General features: G+C 37.4%; 1 protein-coding gene across 9 annotated transcripts in view; it reads right to left on the reverse strand.

The window, feature by feature from the left end:
- Positions 1–21,241, reverse strand: part of NF1 (neurofibromin 1) — a 170,621-nt gene that overhangs the window by 111,377 nt on the left and 38,003 nt on the right. For 7 of the 9 annotated variants that reach the window (XR_012155355.2, XM_073315122.2, XM_073315120.2 and 4 more), the window contains exons 13-25: positions 20,247–20,381; positions 18,892–19,005; positions 15,960–16,039; positions 13,722–13,845; positions 7,344–7,496; positions 5,699–5,945; positions 5,120–5,193; positions 4,907–4,990; positions 3,782–4,222; positions 3,147–3,286; positions 2,468–2,590; positions 1,926–2,009; positions 485–601 (exon numbers count right to left, since the gene is read on the reverse strand). Coding sequence is in view for 8 of the 9 variants with exons in the window: in XM_073315122.2 (XP_073171223.1) it covers positions 485–601; positions 1,926–2,009; positions 2,468–2,590; positions 3,147–3,286; positions 3,782–4,222; positions 4,907–4,990; positions 5,120–5,193; positions 5,699–5,945; positions 7,344–7,496; positions 13,722–13,845; positions 15,960–16,039; positions 18,892–19,005; positions 20,247–20,381 (1,916 nt within the window). In the remaining variant the exon portion in view is untranslated. Of the gene's footprint in view, positions 1–484; positions 602–1,925; positions 2,010–2,467; positions 2,591–3,146; positions 3,287–3,781; positions 4,223–4,906; positions 4,991–5,119; positions 5,194–5,698; positions 5,946–7,343; positions 7,497–13,721; positions 13,846–15,959; positions 16,040–17,272; positions 17,361–18,891; positions 19,006–20,246; positions 20,382–21,241 lie in introns of those variants that run through there. The other 2 variants (XM_073315123.2, XM_073315126.2) reach the window with 2 other exon arrangements.

Consider the following 21,241-nt stretch of genomic DNA (forward strand, 5'->3'; position numbering starts at 1 on the left):
GTATTTTTCTTTTTGTTTTCTTTTGTGTTTTACTGTGATTATTATTATCATCATCATCATCATCTACAGCTTCTAAAGAATGTATGTTGAGAGTGCGAAGGCAGTATCACAAAGCCTGCATGGAGAATTCCTCAGACCCGGCAACTGAATTTCATGAGATTGCTTTTCTAAAAGATTGCATATTCTTCCATTCATAAAATTAAAATTGAAACAAGATAATTCTGTGAAATAAGCATATACACATGCTTGGAGAAAACAAAGTTACATTTAATGACTGCTTTCCAAATATTTTTACTTTTACCAACTGAAGTGTTTGCTTAAACCTAGGAGGGAGATTCGTAAATTCAGAGGATATACTGAGGCAACTCCCTGAATAAAATTAACCCTTGCAAGATTAAGAATAATTTGCTTCATAATAAACATAAAATAATGCATCTGCCTTAAATTATAGTAGAATTGAAATTGTTTGAAAATGACTATTTACTTAAGAAATAATTGGGATTTGGCTTCCATCAGTTCAACACCATCTCCTTCTTCAGGCTGTAGTGGAAGCCCAGCAAGAAGAGAGACCACTGCTTCCATACTTGCTTGGTCTAGATCTCTGAATCAAAAATGAAAGAGTTAAATTAAACAGGGCCAGTGTCTTAGTCTAAAAACCTTACTATGCCTACTAAAAATCTAAGTCTAATTTATAAGATACTTATGGATCATATTATAAGCATGATCACTCTTTCTGCAGTTCTCAGAATGACATTAGCTTTGGTCACAGTTCATGGCAAGTCCAAATGAAATTACTCTCATTCATAATGTTAAAGGTGAACTGAATTTTTTTTTTTTTAAATCTTCAACCATTTGTTTAAAAAAATGTAGGTTTAATCTTAAAAATGACAGTTAAATAGTTTAAACAAACTGTTAAGTTAATTCCTCTTACTTGCCAAAACTGAAGTTCAGAGCTCTGCATTTTCCTTTAGGTTGTAAGACATGCAGCCTATGTTCTGTTTCAAGGTGTACAGTCACCAAGTAACAAGAGAAACAGAACCTGAACTTGGGTCTTGATAAGCAAAAACCCTTGAACAATACAATGAAGTTTTCTTTTCAAAGGAAGCCTCGAACATGTATTGCCTTTATACTAAAGTCGTCAAAAGAAGTTTAAACATTTTATCATTTTACATATCACCTTTAGCAGATGAGGGTTTCTCTACAAAAATGTTTATGGCTGGATCTGCAAAAGGATTTAGGTGCATAACTTCCACATTAGGCGTCTAACTCCCAGAATCTGGCTGCATTCGGATTCGCAAAGCACCTCTCCCAGGAAGAGGGGTGGAGCTTTGTACACACCCCTGTGGCTGGCATCTCCAATTAGCTCCTTGGGCAAGGAGCTGCCTCCCGTATTGTTTTTTGTGAATCCCGTTCTCAGGCACCTCTCTCTCCCTATTCACAGAAAAGGGCTGACACGCAGGTTTTGAATGCAAGTGATTTTCTTAGGCACCTAAATTGATTGTGAATCTAGCCCCAGTGTGACTCTACTCTGCACTAGTCTGCATGGACCCTGCTGATTCGCGGTAGCAGTTCGTTGATGTGCTCTCATCTACCACCACTTGAAAGAGGGCTAGATGAAAGCCCATTAACTAATTGTTAATATGTCAGCAGTGTCCACACAGTTAGTCCATGGAAGGCTTGTGAGGGGCAGGTTCACACCCCAGCTTCGCCATGAACTAAATGGTCACTTACACAAGCCCTGAGGCCCTCTAGAAGTGCGAAGCCTAGCTCGTATCTCTCTCTGAATTAGCATGCTGAAAAGAGTAGCGCAGCTGCGGTAGCGTGGCCGGCAGCAGCTACCATGCCGTGCGAGCTGGGAATCACACCCCCGAGCATGCAGTGTCGAGACAGCCTCAGAAAGAGTGTTCTGTCAACCTCTCTCTTACCTTGTCAGGCATTTTACATCTTCATCTGTTGCTTGGTTGGATGTGCCCATAACCCAGTCTGTCAGATATTCCACCATTTTGTTCCTATAAGAAATACTACAGTACAGAAAACTGAAAATACACTGTCTGAAGTTGGTGGTGCTCAAGGTGGTATTTTTAATTATTAACTTTATATTTTACAAACACATTTAAACTGCAAACCTTAACGATTAACTCGGTTTAGTAACTGTAGGGTACTGATTAAGGCTCTGATCCTGCACTGACTTCCAATAGAACCCTGCACCCATGTAGAGTCCCTACTGTCAGACTTCAAGAGGACTCTGCACAGGCGTAGAGGTCCATGGTAGCAAACCCTGATGCAGGATTGAGGCCTAAATTAAATACAAAGAAACAAGAAAATGTTTTGCATGTTAGTAAGAAAGTGTCACCCCCACACCCACCTGCCCACTATACTCCACAAGAACACACTACCCCAAATAGAACCACTATAATTATTATTATGAATTATCGTTATTGGCATTACTGTTTAATTTAGTACTCACCTAAATTTCATCTCTTGGCAAAATGAAAGGTCATCTCGCCTCTCCATCATTACCTCCACTAGTTGACAGAGTTTAGTTTTTATTTGAATTGCATGTACCAAATTTCCGAGCACACGTACGTATCTGTGAAGGTCAGAGTAAGTAAAACACTAAATAAATTAACTTCAAAGCATTCGGGGGGGATGACACATTTGAGGAATTTCTTCTGGTTGTCTAAAATTACACTTGTATAACCAGTCATTGCAGACCTTGCGTGAGATTTTCCAATCTGTGACCAGTGGCTTTTAAAGCAGCTTGAGATAGCGAGTGAAGAATTTCCTCTGTGCTGGGGAAGCTGACTGAGATGGCTCTGTACCATCCTACACAGGTCCCCACTTACCCCACAGATGAAGTGAGAGGGAGACGTGTCATTAATGTTTTGGAGATAGGAAGTGAGAGAAAGGGAGGAGACGGGGAATGGCAGAGCTGATAGTTTGACTGTCTACTGGAGGACCTTACATCATGGCAAAAATCAGAGCTACTCCCCTATAGCTTTAACTTCTGCCAGTGTCTGGGGGCTGAGAATCAGAACATTAACCAGCTTCCTATTGCACCCAAGCAGAGCATGAAGGGGGGTGGAGACACTGCGTGATTATCTAAAAACTTACTCTGCAGAGGGGAAACAGTCAAGATTTCTTACCTGACTAGATTTAGCATCATGGTCTCTATACTAGCTTGTCCCAGATGTTCTGAGCTCCCTTCAGTATGATTATCAAGCAGGTTTTTCATTATAGCAATAGTCTGCTCTACAAATTGTGTGTTGGTCTCAGTTAACAAAACCTATAGGAAGACGACATCGAGTCATAATTCTTAGAAGTGATGCCCAAAAATAAATGAATTAAATGTATACAGTATTAGAAAATATTCATATTACTGTAGCACTCGGCAGCAATCTAATGGACAAGTATTGTTCTGATTAACCTACTCAGAAGAATTCCAACACTTAACAGAGCTAAGTCTCAAAGTTTATCTAATAAAGACAGCATTTTCCCAGAATATAAATCCTATTAAGTAGGAAGATAGTTAAAAGTTAATAAATTTAAGCATGCTAGACTAATATAGTCTGGAATCTCAAATGCAAATTAAGAATTGTATGGTCTATTCACACAATCATCATCATGATGCCTTCCATCATGTAATAAATAGTTCTCTGGCTCTTTGTGTAAAAACACAAACATAAAGAGGTAGGTATCAATTTTAAATATCTATGTGAAGGGTAAGATAGCTGATATTTTCAATCTGATAAAAATATGAAAACATATCCAAACATTTTACCTGTCCTTGAGAGTCAAAAAATTTGCTGATAGTATTCTTCATTTTGTTAAACAGCATTGGATAAAGTGCTGGACTCAATTCCAGACCCACCAGATCTTTAATATTAGTCCGTATCTGAAGTCCCACTTTCTCATGGTTACAGACCATTAGAGATAGTAATCTATCTATGAATTTGCTAACAGGAGTCTCTGCATTTCCCTCGGTGGATACCATAGATATCATGGAGCCTTTACGCTCATTGATTGGACCCATGGGTGGACTGTAAGTTGCTAATCCTGCATTGCTGCGATGCTGGAGACACACTCCTCCAAGAGCACACAAGAACCCAGTCATGTTGATCCATTCCTGCAGAGAATCTGTGTCAGACAAGTCTATGGAGCCTCCCCCACTAACATGAGACATTCGTCGCCTGACAATTGTCTTGTGAAGGCTATCAGTAACCTGGAAAAGAGTTGTTCAAAATGAGATCTCTCTAGAATTACAAGCAATTATCAGCTAAAGAAAACAGACTTTAAGTGTCATTCAGTAAAGAAATCCAATAATTTATAAATTTAAAACAATGTCAATAAAAAACTATTCAATTCTCAGGAGATTTTGCAAATCGTTACATCAGAGGCAAGTAGGTAGGAGAGTATAAACTGAAATGTATCCTTAAGTCACATTCTCTGTCAATCACTTAAAAAAACAGACTATACTGGCTTATGATTGGTACCAATGATACATTTTTAACTCTTATTTTCATAGTAAATGTAAGGGAGACGTGAAAATTTTTGACTTCACGTAAGCTTGAGAAACACTGATTCTGATCATGATTACTCTGTTTCCAACTATACTGTGTACTCAGTGAAGTGGGCAGACAGGGTGAACCCACTAGTATACGGCAGAGGTAATGCCCAACTCAGTGTATCACTGCAGAGCGCACAGGAACAACTCATTAGCTATGGAATGAATTCAGAAGTAACTCAAGTCACCCATATGAGGGATTGATTGAAAAAAGAGTGTTAAATTAAAAGTTTAAAAAATTAAAGTTAGATATAAATTAATATGGTAAACTTAAATGACTAGAAAATACAAGATTTCTGTCAGCACTTCTGATAACTGAATAGATAGGAAGCTTCAGAATACCTGGCCATCTTCCATTTTGGTCTTTGGATAGTTGAGGATTAGTTTTGTAGCTTGTTCCCACTTTGTATGTGTATCTTCCCATGCCTAAAATACATCACATCAAGAATTTCAGATATTTACCTCAGATTACTTCCTACAACAACACTACTGATTGCTTTCCACACAACATATTTTCAGCTACCAATAAGAAACATTTTCATAAAGAGAACTTACTTCAGTGTTGCCTGCAGTTGGATGTTCAATGCGCCTTAATAATGCCATCACTCTTTTCTGAAGAGCTGCTCTCCCTAAGCAAGGAGTATACAGTACAATAAAATTAATCTAACAGCCATTTTTATTTTAAAATAAATCTTTATTAGAAACGAAAGCTTGCATAAATAAAAATGAATATTCTTAAAAAAAACCAGACGACTTGTAAGACTTAATCACAAGCACGCCAGTATTATAAAAAAAATGTTTTCGGGGAAACTCTCTCCTTCACTTAAACTATCAGGTCTAGGTGTTCAAAAATTCAGTCAGTGTCCCCCTACAATACTTGATCTTACTATTACATAAGCATTGCAGGGAGGAAGCAATCTTCAAATATTTTGTATCAAAGAAAATTTTTAGTCTTTCTACATGTAACTTCATTCATGGAAACTGCCATGAAATCACATGATTGAGACAGACTAGAGATAAGTATTACAGCATTTCACTTATACCAGGACTAGCTTTAACATTTTGAAATATACTTTAAAGAACATAAATAATACTCAGGTAGACAAAAAGTTTGTTTAGTCTCTCCCTTCTTACCTGTAGACATCATATTGCTGACAGACGCAAACTCCATGAAGGTGTTGTAGTTTGGCAAAAAATTATGTACCGAGACTTCATCTACTCCACACCTGATATCTGCTTCCTCACAGAGATGACGGAAACAGGACATCGCAACAAGAACTGCCTCAATGTCAGGGCTCCACAGAAACATGTACAGGGCAACCTCTAATTTTGTTTGGGCTTGGCGACATATTGGAGTTCCACTGCATCCTGCTGTACTTTCCTTGGGGGGAAATACATTTGCATATCTGGTAATATTACTTAACAGGCAATTTTCTCAAAATAGATCTTTATCCCATTCCTCCTCCTGCAAATTATTTGTATTCCAGCAGCACCCAACAGCCCCATCTGAGATCAGGGCTCTGTTTTACTGTGTATTTGTACGGCACCCAGGATGAGACTGTCCCATCAAAGAGTGTGGCCCAGTGGATACAGGACTGGATTCAAAGGACCTGTGTTCTATTCCTGGCTCTGCCACTGGTCTGCTTGGTGACCCTGGGCATGTGCTTTAATCCTCTGTGCCTCAGTTTCACTGCTGTAAAATGGGAATGATACATACCTCCTACATAAAGCACATTGAGATCTACTGAAGAAAAAAGGTTTATATGAGAGCTAGGTATTATAAATGGACAAGATATCTTAAGTGTGGGAGGATGGAAGTATTATCAAATGCAGGTGTGTGTAACAACTTGTTTCTCCACTAATGTGTTTTTCACCAAAATAATGCAAAAAAACCTAAACCCGCATAAAACTATCAACATTTACTTAAACAGAAAATTTCATTAGTTTGATATCTGCCGTGTGACTAGAATGTTTATATTTTCTTCATTCAGCAGTAGACTTTAGGTGGACTCTAGTGGCCTCAGCACAGGACTGGGAGCCAAGTATTTAATCCCATCTCTAACCCATTGTGTTCTTGAAGAAGTCACTATTTCTACCTTAAGTTACCCCCATAAATAAAAATGGGGATACTACTTATCTACCTCTCAGCAGAATGAAAAACCAATTTATGCTTATAAACTGCTTCAAAGATTAAAATGTTTTAAGAGTTATGTACATTGTTACAGACTACCAAACAAAGGTCATTTAAAAAAGGCAAGTTAGAAATCTTGGCTCATGACAGATTCAGTTACAACATTCTGCTCAACTTTTTCCATAACTAATTCATGTTGTAGGTGAAGAGCTGAAAACATTAGCGTATAAAAGGAGCCCCTTTATTCAAACAAGGATGAAGATTTTCCCTGCCTTGTGCTTTTTTATTTAGCATATGTTCAGACAGCATGGAGATTTAGAAATCTGGAGTCTGAGATTTAATAAACGCAGACAAATGTGTAAACAGATTATGGTTTAGGCTCTATGAAGATGACACCAAAATTTTAGTTTCAAACTCTTAAAAATGTTGCATTTACTCTAGCCATCTTAGCATAGTGACCTTGAGCAAACATCAACACCTAGCTCATGAGACATTTACGTTTAAATTCTCCTATACCCTTCGCCCCACCCACATAACAATGTTTAAAATACTTGAAAAGAATCTCAATATAGTAGTACAAATATAACTGATTTTGAGGGTGGCAATGGAGTTTATTTTAAAGTATTAAGAATACAAAATGTTAATTACCATGGAAGAGTTGCCTTTCCCTTTCCTGAGAGTAGCTCCTGGAGCACAGCGCATCTCTTCATGGTCAAGAGAAAGTTGACTAGCTCCACCGCCAGAGACATCGCATCCTACCCCATAAAGGAAGAGAAAATGACAGGAACTCCTATCTGATTGCTATAAAGAGAGGTAAGAAAAATAGTCAATCACCCTACTTTTATAAGGGAGAAAGGATGGGTTACAGCAGCTACACTCACGAAAGGAAAACAGCACCTCTTCCATCTTTCACCCTGAAGGCTCCCAAAGAGCTTACAAAAATTACTCATCGTAATTGTGTCACTCACCTCTGAAATGCAGCTACCTCTGGGGTGGAATGCAGCACCTGTAATAACTCACACAGCCATACTACACAGCAGACAGGAAGTGAATACCACACCCAAGTCAAATGCAGAAGGTACTCAAGCTGAAATTTGGCCTGGAGAACGCGTCAGTGCCCACACGTTTTCTAATACTGCTATTTATTTTGTCTGCTCAAAGTGGCAGAGAGTTTATTAAACTGCTTGTAAAAGCAATACAGACGAAAGTATTAAGAGAATTATGTTGTACATATTAGAAACAGAGGAACAAACGCTGATTTGTAAATGCAGATGAGAAACTGACAATGGAACTTTGTAAGATCAAATGGTGTCACATTAAGGATAGCTTAGAAATGCTTTTTAGCACTATATAAGATATATCTTGATAGAAATCAAGCAAAGGCACCTTCCCCTGCTCAGGAAGACACTACGTATTTTCTCCACATACTTCCTTCCCTCTGGGCATCTTCATTATTTAGAATGCCTGTAGATCTTGCATAGAATGACAAAAGCAGATATGTTTGACTTACAAGAACAATCCTTATGCCAAGCTTAAAGACTGATGCTTTAGGTAGCAAAATTTCACACAATAGCCCATGTGAACAGGGAAGAAGATACTTCCCTAAACTTCACGTGAGGAGAAACAGTGGGGCAAAAATGGAAGACTGCAGAGGGCCGTAAGAGCACAAGAACAGTTCATGCCCATCTGAAATGGGCATGTTTGTACAAGAACATCTCTCTTGAAGCTCCTTGAAGGCATTTCCTAAAAAGAGAAAATTAGAGTTCAATTCTTAAAAATAGGGACTATGGGATGTGAAAATCATCAGTGGAATCAGTACAATTATACTCTGTGAGGACTTTTTTACATTGGAGGGAACCAGAGAAAAAATTCTCTCAATCCCAAGAGACAGTTAACCCACATTTGCTGAATAAGGAAGTGGAAGCTGTTTACTGAAGTTGCAAGTCAAGAAAGTGAAGAAATTAAAGCTCTAATAAATGTTATTTCTGTTGTATTGTATATTTTATTGTGTATATTTCAGGTTTAACTGGATAAAACAGGAACAGAAATTACTGGTTGTGAAATGGAGCAGAGTTAAAGTTGCTCTAAAAAACAAACGTTACTTTTTCCTAACTGATTTTAACCAGTAAATGAAGTCCATTATTCATGTCTGAATACTGGTGACAGTAGAATTTTCAGAACATTTCTCAATTCATCACGAACTTTGTACACTCAGCAGCTGGTCTCCCAGTAATCTGCACAAACTATCTATCCTTCCCCTTGCTGGTCATCCTCTACTGCAATGACCCACCATCATTCCTTTCATGATAACTTTTGAAGTTATTTCCAGCTCTAAGCCTGATGTGACCAAAGTATATAGATTTGCACCTGTTGATTTCTAAGAGCAGAGTTCATTTTGCTCCAACAATATTTCTATCGTAAGCATTCATCTTCTTTTCTGACCAGGAGACAAGTAAGGATCTTCATCAGCACCACATCTCAAAGGCTTCAAATTTCATTTTGTCTGCAGCATTCGTTTTCCAGGTTTTACATCAGTAAATCACGATAGCAAAATATTGAGCTTTTCACCAGTCAACCTTCGTACATTTCAAGATGCCACGGTTTTCAACACTTTTGGAAGGAAAGCCATGGCCAAGTAGGATGCCTCTGTTCTGCCATGATAGCTCTTGTTGGAGAAAATAGAGGGTGGTTTTCTGTTGCCTTCCCTCCAGTTTATGGCTGCCATGGGTTAAATCATGGTTCACCTCTTCTGCCATTTGATGGCATTTCTTGCATCAAGGGTCCCATTATCTCCCCATGCCCTCATCTTTCTGAAGCCATTGATGCTTTTTGAGGCTTCAGCCCGTTGCAGATGGTACTGCCATTTTGGTAGCAGCCAATAATACAGCCTGACCTGGTTGATTTTAGCTATCACAGTCTAAATGTTTAGGAGAAAACAATTTGAGACAACTTTGTTAAAAGACACATTTCTCAGAACCATAACTAGTACAAGTTTTACCTTAACTTCTCTTCCAAGAAATGAAACAATAAACATTAAGATGATTCTTAACTTGAAGAATAGCTGATTCTGACTTAAAAGCCTTGGAAAATCTCTGATAGTATACTGCATACAGTTTAAAGATCTGAATTAATTTATACTCTGAATACCTGAGCTCTAGGGATAAGGACTTGAGGACCAATTGTCTTGAGAATTCACTTGATGTTTTGTTATGAGGTGGTTTTTTTTAAATGTATGTATCAGAAAATGGAAAGAAAAAAAAACTTACTACCTTGGATCAGTTGCATCCAAGATGTCAGAGTGTTGTTTGGGTTAGTGTAATTTTTGTGAGAAAAGTCCACATACTTGGAATGTTACCACCTGACTTTCCTTTCTTCAGCTTATGCCCAAACTTATTTTTATAGGGAAATGGGCACAATGGGGAAGCATTATGGACCAAATTCACTGGTGCACCTAGTCAAGGGAATAAGGGAAATGATTTTGGGAACATGTTTTAAAAAAAATAAGACCATAAGAACTCTTGACATTTTCTTTATGCTTGTGTATTGCTTTCTGTCAGAGACTGTAAGCTCTGTGGGACAAATCCTGTCTCTTCAGTTGTGTTTGGAAAGCTTATAATAATAAATATCAAGCTCCAGATAAAAGTGATTCTACAAATTTCAGGGATGGGCATATTATGTAAAAGACACATATCTATGCCATAATCAAATGTGCATCAGGCTACCTGGACTTGTGAACAGCAGGACTGAAAACACAAGTCACTGTATTTGCAAAGACTGGGCACTGAAATAGATCAACCCTTAAAATACGCTGTAAAGGTTATAGACTTGGCGACTTGCAGAAAAGTCCTTGTTTTATCAAGGTATTCAAGTCCCCTTCACATCCAAATCATGGAGATCAAACTCCCCAGGTGAGCCATGGAGGAAAAGTAACAACAGAAGTTGAAAGTTCGAAACAGCTTTTAGTAAGAACCTCAGGCAAGGGGGTGAAGTATCATCTTGTTCTCGTGGAAAATGGTGAAAGGAGGATGAATCGAGAGTCTAGAGTACAATGACATATTAAGTAGAGGTGAGGATAACCAAAAAAGCTGCACAAAGATCAAACTCACAAGAAGAGCTGGCCAAAATCAAGTCCCTCTGCATCTACAAGCACAACTGTAGGAGACTCTTGAGTTTCTTAATGTGTAAAACAAGATGGATAGCCCAGTTGCAGGAGTGAGATATGCACAAACAGTTGCAAGCTAAGCCTCCAGAAAAGTAAAGAAACTGGACTTCAGAGAAACCAGGAATCCCGCTTGAGATACTAAAAATACAGTGTTCAGAGGAACAGCCGTGTTAGTCTGTATTCGCAAAAAGAAAAGGAGTACTTGTGGCACCTTAGAGACTAACCAATTTATTTGAGCATGAGCTTTCGTGAGCTACAGCTCACTTCATCAGATGTTTACCGTGGAAACTGCAGCAGACTTTATATACACACAGAAATCATGAAACAATACCTCCTCCCACCCCACTGTCCTGCTGGTAATAGCTTATCTAAAGTGATCAACAGGTGGGCCATTTCCAGCACAAATCCAGGTTTTCTCACCCTCCACCCCCCCACACAAATTCACTCTCCTGCTGGTGCTAGCCCATCCAAAGTGACAGCTCTTTACATAATCAAGTCGGGCTATTTCCTGCATAGATCAAGGTTTTCTCACATCCCCCCCACCCCCATACACACACAAACTCACTCTCCTGCTGGTAATAGCTCATCTAAACTGACCATTCTCCAGGTTTAAATCCAAGTTAAACCAGAACATCTGGGGGGGGGGGGGTAGGAAAAAACAAGAGGAAACAGGCTACCTTGCATAATGACTTAGCCACTCCCAGTCTCTATTTAAGCCTAAATTAATAGTATCCAATTTGCAAATGAATTCCAATTCAGCAGTTTCTCGCTGGAGTCTGGATTTGAAGTTTTTTTGTTTTAAGATAGCGACCTTCATGTCTGTGATTGCGTGACCAGAGAGATTGAAGTGTTCTCCGACTGGTTTATGAATGTTATAATTCTTGACATCTGATTTGTGTCCATTTATTCTTTTACGTAGAGACTGTCCAGTTTGACCAATGTACATGGCAGAGGGGCATTGCTGGCACATGATGGCATAGATCACATTGGTGGATGTGCAGGTGAACGAGCCTCTGATAGTGTGGCCATCATCAGCCACACTATCAGAGGCTCGTTCACCTGCACATCCACCAATGTGATCTATGCCATCATGTGCCAGCAATGCCCCTCTGCCATGTACATTGGTCAAACTGGACAGTCTCTACGTAAAAGAATAAATGGACACAAATCAGATGTCAAGAATTATAACATTCATAAACCAGTCGGAGAACACTTCAATCTCTCTGGTCACGCAATCACAGACATGAAGGTCGCTATCTTAAAACAAAAAAACTTCAAATCCAGACTCCAGCGAGAAACTGCTGAATTGGAATTCATTTGCAAATTGGATACTATTAATTTAGGCTTAAATAGAGACTGGGAGTGGCTAAGTCATTATGCAAGGTAGCCTGTTTCCTCTTGTTTTTTCCTACCCCCCCCCCCCCAGATGTTCTGGTTTAACTTGGATTTAAACCTGGAGAATGGTCAGTTTAGATGAGCTATTACCAGCAGGAGAGTGAGTTTGTGTGTGTATGGGGGTGGGGGGGATGTGAGAAAACCTTGATCTATGCAGGAAATAGCCCGACTTGATTATGTAAAGAGCTGTCACTTTGGATGGGCTAGCACCAGCAGGAGAGTGAATTTGTGTGGGGGGGTGGAGGGTGAGAAAACCTGGATTTGTGCTGGAAATGGCCCACCTGTTGATCACTTTAGATAAGCTATTACCAGCAGGACAGTGGGGTGGGAGGAGGTATTGTTTCATGATTTCTGTGTGTATATAAAGTCTGCTGCAGTTTCCACGGTAAACATCTGATGAAGTGAGCTGTAGCTCACGAAAGCTCATGCTCAAATAAATTGGTTAGTCTCTAAGGTGCCACAAGTACTCCTTTTCTTTTTAAAAATACAGTGAGCAATAGTGCTTTTGGAATCCTGGGTACCAAATACACTAAAATGGAAGTTGTGGGGGAACTTTAATTTTTTTCCCACATTTTATAAATATTTTAATAGGAGATACCCAAGGAACAGGCCTGTTTGGTAGTCAGCATAAGAAAGACTGAGAAAAAAGTTCATGTAGTAACAAAGCTAATAATAGGGATACAAGTGGCAAACAAGTCACACACACTAATCCTCGCTCTAAAATGGAATCCTCTCTTATTTAAGAAACACTGTATATGTGAAGAAGTCCAGAAATAAGACAGAATGTCCTTTAATCACTGGTATTTTAAGTTATCTGGAACTGAAGTTTGAGAACACTACTCCCTCTTCTCTACCCTGATTAGGCCTTCTTTACTGCTGAATATGTAACAGGTTTGGTTTTCCATCTAGCTACTGATTTTCTCAGAGGTGATCTTGCAATAGCTAGAGAGAGTCTGGGCTTGTACTTTGACACAGTGAGACAATCAGAAAGAGAAGTAGGACAGAATTTTGGAAGTCATTCTACCATGTCAGAAGAATGGGTATCTTATTGTGTCTGAAGATGTACACATTATCCTCATCATCATCTTTCTTGCACTGACAGAAATTTCTTACAATTTTCATATATAAAGCAACAGTGATCAACAAGTCTTTAGTTCCGCAAAGTACATTTTTCAAACCTTTTGGAAGACATGCATTTCCTATGCAGAAACAGAAAAAAAAAATTCTACACAGTGTTAGCTATGTATTTAAAAAGACCTAACCAAATGTAGACCATTTGAGACCATGATATATAGATAGATATAGATATATCACATTCTGCTCTGTAAAGAAAGATAAAGTGCATTAACACAACTAAAGGTGGAGCTAGTAAAATTTCTTTCAATCACAAAGAAATTACCCAATATACAGAGGTAATAAAGTAAAAAAGAAAAACCTGATTTAACAGATTAACATTAACATTTACTTACTTTATTTTTCAGAAGAAATTTGTTCCTACAGATCAGAATCTCACGCAACCACTTGAGGATTTCTGTGCTGCTGAGCATCTGATGACCAGTTAGTTTCTTGCAGATATAGAAAAGCATTTGTGAACTGCAGCAAAATGAAATTCAGTATTAGCTATATTATCTAATAATCCAAATACAATTTCTTGATAAAGACATAGCATCATAGAACTGAAAGGGACCTCGAGAGGTCATCTACTCAAGTCCCCTGGCAGTAATAAGTATTATCTAGACCATCCCTGACAGGTGTTTGTACAACCTGCTCTTAAAAATCCCCAATGATGGAGATTCCACAACCTGCCTAGGAAATTTATTCCAGTGCTTAACCACTCTGACAGTTAGGAAGTTTTTCTTAATGTCCAACCTAAACCATCCTTGCTACAATTTAAGCCCATTGCTTCTTGTCCTATCCTCAGAGGTTAAGAACAACAATTTTTCTCCCTCCTCCTTGTAACAACCTTTTATGTACTTGAAAACTTATGTCCCTTTTCAGTCTTCTCTTCTCCAGACTAAACAACCCCAATTTTTTCAATCTTCCCTCTTAGGTCAGGTTTTCTAGACCTTTCATCATTTTTGTTTCTATTCCCTGGACTTTCTCCAATTTGTCCACATCTTTCCTGAAACGTGGCACTCAGAACTGGACACAATACTCCAGTTGAGGCCTAATCAGCGTGGAGTAGAACAGAAGAATTACTTCTCGTGTCTTGCTTACAATACTCCTGCTAATACATCCCAGAATTGCGTTTGGTTTTTTTGCAACAGCGTTACACTGTTGACTCATATTTAGCTTGTGATCCACTATGACCCCCAGATCCCTTTCCGCAGTACTCCTTCCTAGGCAGTCATTCCCCATTTTGTTTGTGTGCATATATCCATATATCATTACATGGCATCAAGGAATCAGTAGGAATATCCTATATGGCATAATAGTCCATTTAAAATATAAAGAGTATATTTTATATAACAAAGCTGTCCCCTTCCACCTCCCAACAGGCCATTTTTTATTCCCTAGAGGAAATTAAGTGATTTTGGTACTTCTCAGATGTCCAGTCTTCAGGGCTGTTGATTCAGAACTGTGATTCATTTATCACAGAACTGATCCAGCTCAGAGGGTGGCAGTACATGTTTACCTACATTGCCCTGATGTGTCTCAACTCTGTTAGTAAGGAACACACATCTAGGAGTGTTCGTTCAAATCCATTCAGTACACTGTTAAAACTGCCAAAGAGTCCCGATTAGTGTCAGTTTTTATGGTTTTTTTGCCCCCAGCCTGAACAGACAACAAACTCATCATAGCTATATAATATAGTTTCAATTACTGCTAGCCTAGGCAGGACTCAAGCCAAAAATGTAAAGGTGAAAGCCTATCCACATTACCAATCCCTGAAGCCATATAATGCACCAATGAAGACTAATTTATTGATGCGGAGAGCAATGTGTTCTGGAAACGTATACTAAATTCCTTTCTCCTACCAAAAAAAAAATTGTGTACTGATACACATCCTATGACAAAGCATGAAATATTTTAAGTTTATTTTCATGATTCACAATTTCAGGTTCATGCAGGGTCACATTTAATGTCCATTTTTGCCTTCTTGTGAGTGCTGAAATACCTTTTCCCTAATAGTCTCATCTATCGAGTCAATTGCTGCAATTGCTATATTATAAATTATAAAATAAAATGCTAGATTATCTTAGTCAGTAGAATTCTTTATTAAAAAACCCTTTAGGACAAGGCTGCTGACGCGCACCAGTGAAATGAACTTCCACATAAAGTGAGCTTTAGTTTCAGAAATAATATTAAGTAATTCCATAGGGGTGGGTTTGCTGGATTTATCCTGCCTTAGTGCATATATACATTTTTTTTAAAAAGCAAATAGTAAGCATTTCAATCAGATAAGATAAAAATTATAAACATATTTTTAATTAACAGCCACAGTTACAACTGAATACTGGATTAAAAACCTCTGACAAAGCTAGCAAGATATCTGTGACATGCAATTTCTGTAAAAGTTAACTAGTAAAATGGAAAAGGATTTCTGTGAAACTAAACAAGATAGTGTATACATGAATAGTTTTGGTTTTAGAGACACATTGAAACTACTTGGCTTTTTTCAGACAAGTATAAACCACAGCTACTTCAAAAGAAAAGACATCTCAGACAGGGCTATTTATCTGATTCATAAAAGCTAATTTACCTACCTAATTTCCCAAAATGTTTCTATGGGTGCATCTGGATTCCATAAATCAATGCTGTCTAACTGATGAAGAACTAGCAAGGCCTGAATTCAAAACAGAGTAGCTTTTCACTTAAGAGAAAATAATTTGCAGAGTACTTCAGCATATGCAGCAAAGTAGATTAAATATATATGAATCCAAATATTAATTATATTTACATTTAAAATAGTAAATCTAATGGAAAACAAAAATATGCAATCTTTTTTTATGGAAAAGCAGAAGTTCATTATTAAGCAAGCTTCCATAATCATCTTTTAGCTTTTATTAAATATTTACAACCCAAACTTGATACATTATCTTGTATTACTTGCATGTGAATCTCCAAAATGAACCAAGGACATGTCAAGTCTTTTAAAAAGGGAACTTTTTACTTTAGTGTTTACTTCAATGACCCATCTGGAAAAATGTAATGAAACAGCAATCCTGCTGGTATAAAACTAGAATAGCAACAATAGAGCATCTATAGTTGAAGAATTCTCTGTTGTAAGAAAAGAGGTGCAATTTCTTTGTTTTCAACTTGCAAAAAGTTAATTAAAATAACAGTACATTCTGACCAGAACTGGGAGAGTATTAGCAAGCATATTTCAAAAATATTCATTTTCATTTTTAAAAATTATGTTTGCACCTCTTTGGGGTTTATTTTCTTCAATTATTCTCTTGAACAAGTTTATTGGTTTAAGGAAACAGCAAGGTTTAAACAACTATTGAAAAATGTTTGCAGAAAAGTAATTATGAATTTTAAATATGCATAGTCACACCAGAAACTTGAAAGAACAGAAATGGACTATGTGACCTATGTGCCCAATCAAAAGTGACAGCTCATATAGCAAATACTCACAAATGAGCTCGACACCAATAATTTCTTCGGGAAAATATTTGGCAAATAAATGTGAGAAAAATCACAAAGTCACGGACAATTAGCAAGCAGAAAAAGTAAAACTGCTGGTTACAAGTTATTCACCAAAATATAGTTATGGCAAGCTCTCAAGAGCAAGGGAAATTTAAATTAAAAGCTGCCACGTCATCCGTAACTATCCTTGGGTAATGTGACAAATGAGATGCTTCATGTAAGATCACCTACTGTTTGAAGACCCCTGCTAAAATGTCCAAAGAAATTTAATACTTTTGTGTTTATAAAAATTTTTTTTAAAAAAATAAATAAATAAATAAATAAATCAACGATAGAATAAGCAGCTCTACCTCGAATTCCTAACTTTATCAATCTAACAAATTCCATGAAAGCAGAGATTGTAAGAGCTGTGGTGGCAAAATAATACCATTGAAAGTGACATTTCCATCAGCTAGGGCAGATCCCCACACACTTGTGTAGCAACTTTTAATGATTTTCAGAATAGTTCGTAACAGGAACCACTTTGAAATAACTAAGCTAGAAGAAAAAAAGATGGTAAGTGGGTTAAAGATTGAGGACATAAAACACACCAGATTCTCAGCTAGTGTAAATTGCTGGTACTCCATTCAAAACAGAGCTACCTCGGCTTACTCCAGATCAAAGTCTGGCCCAGCATGCCTAAACTAAGTAACATAACTAACGGAAAATCAAATCCTTCATCTAATACTATACATTAGAGGATGGGTTTGGGAGAGTTTGTCATATTTAAATTGTCCAAAACACTTCCAAGCCAATCACAGTACTTTTATTTAAAAAGACACCACTGTATTCTGGGCCAAAACAACATACGGATACTGTAACATTTGGAGTGATTATCATTGATGGAAATGCCGCAATGCAAGCCGCAGAATTTAGCTACAAAGATTGAGTGAAGCAGTAAAAGCAACACCCTGAAGAATGTTTTAGATATCCTTTCCTTCAATATTTGAAAGTTTTCCCCCTAGAAGCGTGGAAGATGGAAGTCTTAGACACAGTGCTCCTGATAGCATGTGCAAGCCTCAAATCACAGTAATCCAGGACAATTTAATAACTTGTAATTTAACTGAGACATAGAATCTTTCCTTCTCACACACCAAAAGAAATTGACGTCTCTAGTTTCAATATATTTTAAATCTGTTATACATTTCTACCACCAAGAAAACGCATGAACGTACCAAACTGAATGGCAACTTACTCAGCAGCCTTACATTAGCAATATAGCATGGACGGCTTAGAAATCAATCTTGGTGTTTTGCCTGCTGGACTACTGAAGCTCATTTACCTCAAGTGTGGTGCACTTTAATTACAGAACAAGCAGGGAAAGGATTTTAACAGCCTTAGGATTAGAAGTACTTGCCTGCTTATATGCCCCCTCCACACTTGCTGATTCAGAAAGTAACCATCATTGGCCATGGTCCCAGAGGTAAAATGAATGCTTATCTCAGCCAGTCGGAAAGAACTGGGGCAGACAGGCAGGCTGTCAGTGGAGGGATTTTAACAGTACTCTCTCTACAATGTAGTGGAAGATCCATAAAACCCCTTCTGAAATAGATCTTGGTTAAGGCCAGCTTCAGTGAGGAACAAATCTCTCAGTGACATGGGAGGACCACAGAAGACAATTCCCTATCATACCTTTGAAATCTTTCCTTAAATAGGCCTTTGCTTTATTGTATTGCAAACTTTCAATTGAACCTACTTTTAGAAAAATGCATGAATACAGACCAAACACTAAAGGCTCATCTACACACCAAGTTACTAAGGACATTGCTACAGTGCAGTCAAAGTCCCCGAGTGCTGTACCAATGTCCACACGGCCATGCTGCAAGCTGGTGCGCTGCAAATTCACACCCTAGCTTGCAGAGTGGTAACTTGCCATGTAGACAAGCTCTAACACTCAACTTTGGAAACAAACTGATCAATACTTAAAAGCTTTTACACAAAAAGCCTGATATGCTCAGCACAATTCACAAGCTAATCACCCTGCGTGGGGAAGAACACTTCCCTTACCTCCATGGCTTCTTGGGCTATTTCTGGCATGTTGGACTGTGGAACAAGTTGTACAAGTCCAGTAATTAATTCAGCAGTACTACTCTGTGTCTCAGGCCCTTGCTTCCTTGGATTCTAAACAGTAAAGAGAGTAAAATGGTTTAAAAAGCAACGTTGTTCAGAAATGGGCCATGTTTTATCTGCTCTGAAAATGCAGACCCCTTCAATACCCTGGCCAACAGCATTCACAGAACTAAATTAACCGCAGGCAGACTTCAGGTGACTACTTTCATAGATCCTCATACAAGTAAAGAGGGATTGGTGAGTTGGTTTTTTTGTTTGTTTTTTGAGATAGTCCTTGAATGTCATACTTTGGGGCAATCTAAAAAAAAAAATTCAAACTGAAGAGTAAACAAAACAGACAAAATAAAATTTCACAACCCTCATTATAAGATTCAGATTGTAATAAAATGATAATGATTATTTGGCAATATTGTACATCCAATGTTATTTTCAAGGTGTACATTTAACATAATTGGAACTAATTTCTGATGCTTTGGTTAGAGTTGATCTCCATATTATGATTTGCAGAATCCCAGAAAAATTATTTGAAAGGAACCTTACAGAATACCCATTATGACATCCATTTACAAAATAAGCATATCTTAGTAAGTTTACTGTCCTCTCTTTTTCATATCTCCCTTATGATTCTTTGGTGACTTTCCCTCAGTCTTTCCACAGTGTTATTCATAACATCTCTTCTATCATATTTTTACAAGTTGAGTTCATTAATTTCTCTTTAGTATTCTCTTTTGTTTTTCTGCTCGAGATTTTTACCCTAATTCTTTTTCCTGATCGTATTTTCTTCCCCAATCCATTTCCCCTCTATTCAAGTTTACAGGTTTTATACTCTTTGTCACTTTAATCTGGCGCTCTCTAGAACCAAAGAACTTCATGCCCTGCAGTCTCGCTATCTTGTCGTCTCATTCTTGACACAATGATCAGCAACTAGGATGACTGACTGGGATCTGTCCTAACGCACTGCCCAGGTTCATCACATTACTGATAAGCAGAAGAAATACAGTGGGATGGGCCTGGTGTTTATATAATGGACATTAGAAAAGCTGCCTTCATAAATTGTCTTGATTGGATGACGAGAAGAGAAAAAAGTATCATCCTAGAGCTAAACATTCTGAGTTTGAATTTTTATTTTTTTTACCAATTTTATTACTTTGTTTTTGGTATTTATACTTTAGTGACTTTATTTCCTAGGGTTATTTATATGATGACTTCATATTTAACAAAAAGCTAAAATGCTTTTTCAATATTTCTTTTAACATCAAGATTTCACTAATTCAACAGTAACATTTACTTACATACAGCAAGAGCTTTGGATCAGCATGTAACAGTTTTACCATGGATAACAGCAAAAACTTATAACTTCTGGTTTCCAAGTCTGTAGGTTTTTCTTTAAATTTAAGGCTTGTCATTTTCTCTTTAAATGTAAGACTCTAAGGAAAAAATATTACAACATTTGTCAATGAAGTACTACATATAGCGGGGTTGATAATTTAACATTTTTAAAAGCTTATTTTTATAATCAATAATGCATGAAAAGGAACAGGTATCATATGGCTAACAATTGTATATGCAATTCAGTAAAGTATAAATATAACTTTTGTACTTTACCCTTTTATGTATTCACTTTAACCTTTTACATATTAAAAATATAGTTTGTTTAAAAATAAGCTATCATTTTAATTAAAACTATATGTAAGCGAAAAAGAATTTCATCTTGTCAATAAGTTGCCCACAAAAGGTTTTCTGAAATTGGGGAAAAACCTATGAAAATAATTATTCCAATACTAAGAAAATCAGATATACCTACTAATAAAATATTGTAATTTTTTTTAATCCCTCAAACAACAACAAAAATCAAAATACTTCTGCTGGCACAGCAATCGATGGTTTTAATTTAACTTCAACATCTTGGGGGGTTTTTTAATACGTTTAGATTTTTAAAACAGAATTAGTTTAAATCACAGTAATGTTAACATGCTGTTTTTCGATATTAATGTAAATGACAATACTTTAAGGCAGGTTTCAGAGTAACAGCCGTGTTAGTCTGTATTCGCAAAAAGAAAAGGAGGCACCTTAGACACTAACCAATTTATTTGAGCATAAGCTTTCGTGAGACTTTCGTGGGACTAAATAAATTGGTTAGTCTCTAAGGTGCCACAAGTCCTCCTGTTCTTTTTACTGTAAGGCAAGAACTCACTCTTCTCACATTTTAAGCAGTAGCAGCTGTGTTACTCTATTTTAATGCAATGGATCTCTGAAAACCGTGTCTTGCAGTTTTCAGATGGTGCTG

This window comes from Lepidochelys kempii, chromosome 17 (genome assembly GCF_965140285.1).
Source record: "Lepidochelys kempii isolate rLepKem1 chromosome 17, rLepKem1.hap1, whole genome shotgun sequence".
In the NCBI taxonomy this organism is placed as follows: domain Eukaryota; kingdom Metazoa; phylum Chordata; order Testudines; family Cheloniidae; genus Lepidochelys; species Lepidochelys kempii.